Source organism: Bos mutus, chromosome 6, assembly GCF_027580195.1.
Source record: "Bos mutus isolate GX-2022 chromosome 6, NWIPB_WYAK_1.1, whole genome shotgun sequence".
Classification (NCBI taxonomy): domain Eukaryota; kingdom Metazoa; phylum Chordata; class Mammalia; order Artiodactyla; family Bovidae; genus Bos; species Bos mutus.
The window spans coordinates 1,063,096-1,070,187 of NC_091622.1; the positions used below are offsets into that span (position 1 = coordinate 1,063,096).

At 48.5% G+C, this 7,092-nt stretch overlaps 1 protein-coding gene across 1 annotated transcript in view; it reads right to left on the minus strand.

The window, feature by feature from the left end:
• Positions 1 to 4,930, minus strand: part of NDNF (neuron derived neurotrophic factor) — a 50,781-nt gene extending 45,851 nt beyond the window's left edge. Inside the window, exon 1 of the mRNA XM_070371922.1 lies at positions 4,371 to 4,930. Within this exon, the coding sequence (XP_070228023.1) occupies positions 4,371 to 4,384 (14 nt within the window). The 5' untranslated portion in view covers positions 4,385 to 4,930. The remainder of the gene's footprint in view (positions 1 to 4,370) is intronic.
• Positions 4,931 to 7,092: the final 2,162 nt, after the last annotated feature.

A 7,092-nucleotide genomic window follows, 5' to 3' on the forward strand; every position in this document is an offset into this window, starting at 1 on the left:
GACACTGTAATGGGACCCAATATCCAGCTGTTCTGTGGTCAAATCTGTTTCTTCATCCCAAAGGGAAAAATCTGCAGAAACATATTGCTAGTTTGCTTTTATTCCATACTGATCAAATGCCTTACTCTTACTTTTTAAAATGTAAAACAAGCAATGCCTTTTTTATTTTGGGTGAATTAATATTATATATTTCATATATATATATATGCTCCAAATATTTCAAAAGACTAAAATGTCTGGATGTGTTGGTTTGCGGTTTTTGGTAAAAAAAAAAATCAAAATGGAGGGGGCAGATATAGATATAGCATCTTTGAGTTTAAGAAGTGTGTTTAGGAAGTAAGCAGCCAAGAAACCACCTGCTTCTGACACTGGCATGGGCATCGGTGGGACACAGAACCATACATTTTCAGGTGTCAACTCAGAAGTGGCAATAGATACACACACACATCCAAATAAACACAGATTTCACACTAAAATGGTGCTGGTTTCCCAAGGAATATAAACTGAATTTATGGTCAATATACCACTGTGTGGCTCAATAAAATATTAGCAATTCTGTTTTTCCATGTCATACTATATGATTCTTTTTTTTTTTTCTTTAACCACAATGACAATAGCAGCAGTATTTACTTTTCTTCCTAGGTAGAAATTAACGTGTGGAAGCACAATTGCATGCATCTTAGGTATCGATTTGCATTGCAATACAGAGGAAAAATAATGCAGAACTTAGACCAAATTCAGTATTTAAATTGCAAAGTATTTTTAAATGGAGCAATACAGAGGAAAAATAAAGCAGAACTTAGCCTAATTCAGGATTTAAAATGCAAAGTATTTTTAAATGGAGTATTTAAATGTTGGAGGACTTGAATTTTAAAATCTGTTTCAACACAGATTTGGTGTGACTGACTATCCAACTAAAACTTTTTAAGCTGTTGCTTCTATTAAATAATTGTGAACCAACGAGGAAGAATAAATTACATTTTTCAGAATAATCATTCCAAAACAAATATTTAGAGTATCAGATACTGTTTCAAGGTCAAATGAATAATCTGACTGATCTTTGCAGGTTATGCTTGCCTTTGACCCAGTACAGAAGATCATAGAGCACGCTCTCTTTCTGGTGTCTGCCTAAAGGCTATTGACGTTGGCAAGTTTCATGTATTACCAGGCTGCTACTATGAATGCATTGGTCCCCAAAGCAACACCTGACAAGAAGACAGGGAGCAAGTAAGTTTCAGAGAACACAACCTGGTTACTATAGCCAACCACCTAATCATGGGGAAGACTAAGGAAGAGGGATTAGAATAATTTAAATCAAGGCAAATTATGTGAAATCACACTACTCATACTGTTAATTCAGACATAACTGTTCATTCCTACTATCTACTCATCCGTCAGAGCAAAATGAAAAATAAGTTATCCTAAAAATGACAACAAAAACACAATTGGCTTTAAAATAAAAATTCTAATGTGTAGACAGACTGAATAGAAAAATGAACACAGGAAGATAACACAGAAACACTTTATTTCTATCTTTCCCCACCTCGGTTTCAAATCATGGAGCTTGACAACACATTTCCCCCACTATCACACAGTCTGGTCAGTAAATCCAAGCGACAAAATGAAAATCTGAATCACCAGGCTCATGAAGCCAACTGAAAAAGTTTCAACATTGATATCTGACCCACTGTGGCTACCTCAAATGTAGTGTTCCCTTGTATGCCATTATTCTTTACTCTTTAACATTCATACTTTACTACCTGAATGTTCAATAAACTCAGGACAAATAAACTGAGGAAGGGGGCTTCTCTCATTCACAGAAAGGTATTTTTCAATTATATAACTTGTTACATTTTAAAGAGATAAAAGCTGTATCTGCAAGTGATTAAAAGATGTTTTGTATTCATGGTTTCATCTCTGCTGAAATAAATGTGTAATTTAAACCACACATAATTCATAGCCATTGAGGCCCATTACAGAGTTCTAGCTTCTTTTTTATGATAGTTACTAATTAAGACAGTGCTACTGCCACGCTGAGCCTGCGACTTCGACTTCAACATACAGGTTTAATGAATAAAATGTTCTGACGTAAAAAAGGAAAACATAAAAAAGGAAAACAATAATACAGACAAAGCTGCCAGCTGTTATGTTTCGAGTGTGTGGTAAAGATTAAGTACATTGACTGAAGTTAAGAACTGCGCAAAGGAAAAAACTTATTTCTTTTTTTAAGGAAGAAGTGAAGGGCTTTTGAGAGAAATACGAAATAGTATTTCTCAAAATTTCTGGGTCCCTCATTTCCAGCTCCCCACAGCCACCCCCACCCCGTCAAGAATTTAAACTCTTCAGAGTCACTTTTAAAGGATAAATGATGGGATATTTTAATATAATCCTGAATATAGGTTTAGATTGAAAATGGGAATTGGGACCATAATTAATTATGTTGCCAAGTTTTTTGAACTTTAAGAAGACAAATTGAGGCAAATGAGGACATTTATATGACTGCAACCTTATGAAAGTTCATGGGTTAAAACTTTGGTAAACTGACAGAATCTTTTTGACATTTGATTAATTCCATATGCAGAACGAGTGTGAGGAATTAATATCCTTTTGGTGTTTTCACTTTCTGAAACCACTGTAATAAGAGACTGACATAGAATCAAAACCAACTATAAACACAGCCTTCAGCTAGGGTTACGGGCCTTATTATCACTTTTAATAAACAATAATGAGTAATAAATACCGATAGCCCTCAGTACACTCTGGTCTATTCGCATCTTTGCTCTCGCATCCATCCGTCACGTCTTTCAGGATAATAAAACAATTCAATCCCATCAAATGCCGACAACCGCTCCCTCGGGAGGGATGTTTTATCTCTACTTCTGCGAGCCCGGGGAGGATTTTACTTGTTTGAAGGGGGCGGAGAATGGAGCGGGGTCCTATTTATTTCCATTGACGACTCCCCTGGTTCTCACAGGCGCTCAGGGATCGGGTGGGAGGAGAGGAGGAGGAGGAGGTGCGGAGATTCCCTCCTTCAGAAAAGAAAAAAAGGTTCAGGAAGCGAGGCGGGAGGAGGAGGGGTGGAGGGGGGAAAGAGAGCTTAGTGTGTTCGGAGAGATCAGCAACGAAAATACATACACATGTATTTTGTGTGATTTAGCGGGACCGAAAGATGAGAAATAAAAAAAAAATTACAACCCAACTAAGTTGCTAAAAAGAATTCTGTTACACCAATTAACAAACACACCCAGAAACATTTTCTCAGGTTCATTTCCCGCTCAAGGTCTCGGTTTCTGGGAGCGACTTGTACCCAGGAGAGGGAGATGGGCAGCGCCCCGAAGGGGACCGGGAGGGGACCCGCGACCCGCCCGAAGGCCAGCTGAGCCGAGCGCAGAGGGGCCCGAGTTGAGCTCCGCGGGCCTCGGGGACCCGCGCGCAGCGGGCGCAGGGGCTGCGCGGAGTCCTCCCGCCTCGACCTCCGCGGGAGGAAGTGTGCGGTGAGAAGGGGGCACCGAGGGAGCGGAGTGGACCGAAACCGTACCCCTAGAGCAGCAGTTTGCGAAGTGCCCCCAGCTCCAAGAGAACAGCTGGGACCTGGAGCCGCTCGTTCGGATTCCAAAGGGTCAGGGCCGGCCCGACTGCAGCCCGAAGGGCGGGCGAACCCCGGCTCCCGCACAGACGGGACTGGGGCGCTCCATCTGCGGCGGGAAGAAGCGTGCCCTCGGTGGCAGTTTTGCTTTCCCGGCAAAAGTAGGATCGGGTCACCGGGCCACCCCGCTCGGCTCGGGGAAGTTTCTCTGACGATGCTCGCCTTAACCCGCCAAGGACGCCTGAGGAGCCGGAGCGGTGGGAGGTCCTCCGGGGCAAGGCCGGGCAGAGACCACGGGACAGTCCGCCAGGAGCCCGCCCCTCGCACCAGCCAGAGCCCTGGCTTCTCGCTTCACGCTGAGACGCGCCCTGCGAGACCCCGGGTCCCGCAGGCTTCCTGCAGCGGCGGGCGGAGGGCACGAACCCGGGGCTGGCGGGCCAAGTCGGGGGGTTAAGGCTCCGCGGCTCCCAGGACGCCGCCGCACCCCGGGCACCCGCTCCCGCGTCCCGGGCCTGAGCACGCTCTCCCTGCATCTCCGGGGCCGCCCAGCGCGAAGCCCGCCTGGGGCACCAGCGGGGACCTGCTCCACGCCCCTGCTGCCCTCAGCTCCTCGGGAGCCGGCGCCCTCGCCCAGCAAGGACCGAGCGCCCGGCGGGCCCCGGCATAAGCGCCTCGCCCTCTCCCCGACCAGCCCGCCGGGGTGGGCACTCCTTGCGCCACGTCTTGGGTGGCGGGGCGAGGCAGCGGGACGTCGGCTTTTTCTTTTTTCCTCCTCGCTACTTACCTTGCAAAATGCATATTTTTCTGAGGGGAAGAGGAAAGATCCCTCCCCGAGGTGTGGTGTGCGAACAAGTCCACGTCCTAGGCTGCTCCGGCCAAGATGCTGAACACCGGTACTCAGGAACCACAAGGACTTGGAGGAGGAGGCAGATAAAAAGAGGGGGAAAATGAAATCGCCCGAAGTGTCCTAACTTTGCGGCCGGCGCTGCAAACTTCAAAGGCGGGCGACAACCGGCGGCGCGCGGCCGCCGAAGTTGCTGAGAAGTAGAGCGGGGCGAAGCGCGGGGCCGGGGGAAACCCCGGGGCAGAGCGCGCGAGCGGCGGGAGGTCCTTTTAAAAGGCCTGGGGGTGCGGGGGGCCAGGCGGCCGAAGGAGGCTGCGGCGGAGCTGGGAGCGGCTGCGGGCTCGGCGGACAGCCGCTCGGGACGCCGGCGCCAGGCTGGAGCGCGGCGCGGGGAGGGTCGGGCGCACCCGGCGGCGGCGGCGGGGGCGGGGGCGCGGCTGGGCTCGCTCCGCTCTCTCGCGCCGCTGAGACGGGAGTGCTGATCTCTCCCGAGTGTCACTGCTGAAGCCCGGAGCCGCTCCCCGCCCGCCCCGCCGCTGCCCGCCCGCCCCCTCCCGCCTCTGCCCACCGTCTCCCGCTCAGTTCCTCCCTCCCTCCCGCTGCGCGCCATCGCGCGCGCGCTCGCACACACGCACACACACACACACACACACACAGAGACACACACACACACACACACACACACCCGGCGACCCAGCGCTCCTCAAACGGAGACCCTCGCGGGCGGCATCGCGGGAGACGTACTTCCCTCCTGACCTCCCAGCCAGCAGCGAAGCAGAAGGAGGCCCGCAGACACCCGATCAGAGCTGCGAAACCCAGAGAGACGCGTCCAAGGGCATCGGACTGTCAGGGAGACCCGGGTGCACAATAAGGGGGAACTCGTGTTGATTTGGGGGCGGGGTGGGGAGACGAGCTAAAATCGAGGTTGGAGGCGGAAAGCATAGTGTGCAAACTGTGCATGCATGTCCCACTTTTCCCCCGGCCGCCTGCCTACCACAGTCTTCAGCCGGGGAGCGCTTCCCCCTCGGCGCACTCAGAGCCTCCTCCGGTTGGAAACTCAGCAGCTGTTTTAACAATTGAAAAGCGGCCCTACGGGACCAGTGAGAGACAGAGCAGTGTGTGAAGCCATTAAGGCTGACTAGGCAATTATGATAAGAAGTTACCTAATTAGCAACCTGGCCTGGGCACAGGACAACGTAGGGGAAGCGAGCGGGGTGGTGTGCAAAAAACCTGGGTGATTTAGTGATCTCACTTTCGCAACTGCGAGCCTAGTTTTCTGCAAACCTGGTTTTTAGACCCTTGGATTTTAAGTTCTCAGAACATACAGTTTGTTAAGATATAGCGTCAGTAATGAAACCATGAAAAATACTTGCCCGCTTCTCATTGCCACGGAAAAACAAAGATAAGATGAAAATCAGCCTTACCCAGATCATATTGTTCTTAAATACCTGGTCACCAGAGAGAGCAGTCCAATGCAACTCCTTAAGTTTTGTGTCTCCTGGATGAGAACAGTGCAGTAGATGGATTTATTAAACTGATTTACTTCACAAAATCACTTTATAAAAGCCTTAGAATTTTTAAACGCTAAAAGGGACGCGGAGATCATTGCACATATATTTTTAGCACATGAGACAATGGAGGAAGTGGATCTCTGCTCAGAAGATCTGCAAGAATGACTTCTGCACTTTTGAGATATGGTCCCAAACAGGTCACTGGAGAACTCAGTAACACACCTTTATTAAGTGCCTGTTGGTGATGGGTTAACTGCTAAGTCAAATCTGACTATTGCGACCTCATGGACTGGGGCCCACCAGGCTCCTCTGTCCATGGAATTCTCCAGGCAAGAATACAGGAGTGTGTTGTCATTTCCTTCTCCAGGGGATCTTCCTAACACAGGGATCAAACCCTGGTCTCTTTTGTTTCCTGCATTGACAGCTAGATTCTTTACCACTGAGTCACCAGGGAAGCCACTGCTAAGTGCCTACTGTGTACCATATATGTCTTGGTGCTGATATTTCAAGGTAGGAGATAATGCTAGCCTTTAAGAAGTTCACAGCCTGGTTGGAGGACAGAAGCATCAGTGAAAATGTGATTAGTTCCATAAGGTATGTTTGTGCCTGTTTCCGTAGGAATGTGGAAAAAGCAGAAGCTGACTCCCTTTTAAAAGTTTTTCTTAGTAGAGATTTTAGAGTTCTGAAGAATGAGGAAGAGAATCCCAAGCAAACAAGGATGGGGGAGGAAAGAGTTCCTACAAACTGAGAGAAGCAAATGAAAAAGTCAGAAAAGCGTCCAAGTACATGGCTCGTCCTGGAAAGTGGCAGAAGTGAGGTGTGGCTGAAGCAAGCAAGGCCAGGCCACACCACGCTCTTTAGGCTCAAAGAGCCAGAACTTTCTGTAGGTGGTACATGGTTGGGGAAACCACTAAGGGTTTTAAGCAAGGACAGATTTTAAGGTTTTCAAATGTCATCAAATCCCAGTTTTGAAAAGTTACCCCTGGAATCACTGTGAAAGACAAGTAGATAACAGTGAAGAGGTCTATTTCCAGAGAGAAACTTAGGCCCCAACTAAGGCAGTTGAAGCACCAGTGGGAATGTTAGGACAGCTCAGGAGATATTTAGGGAACTATAGCAGGACCTAGTGATTGATTGGACACGGAGCGTCC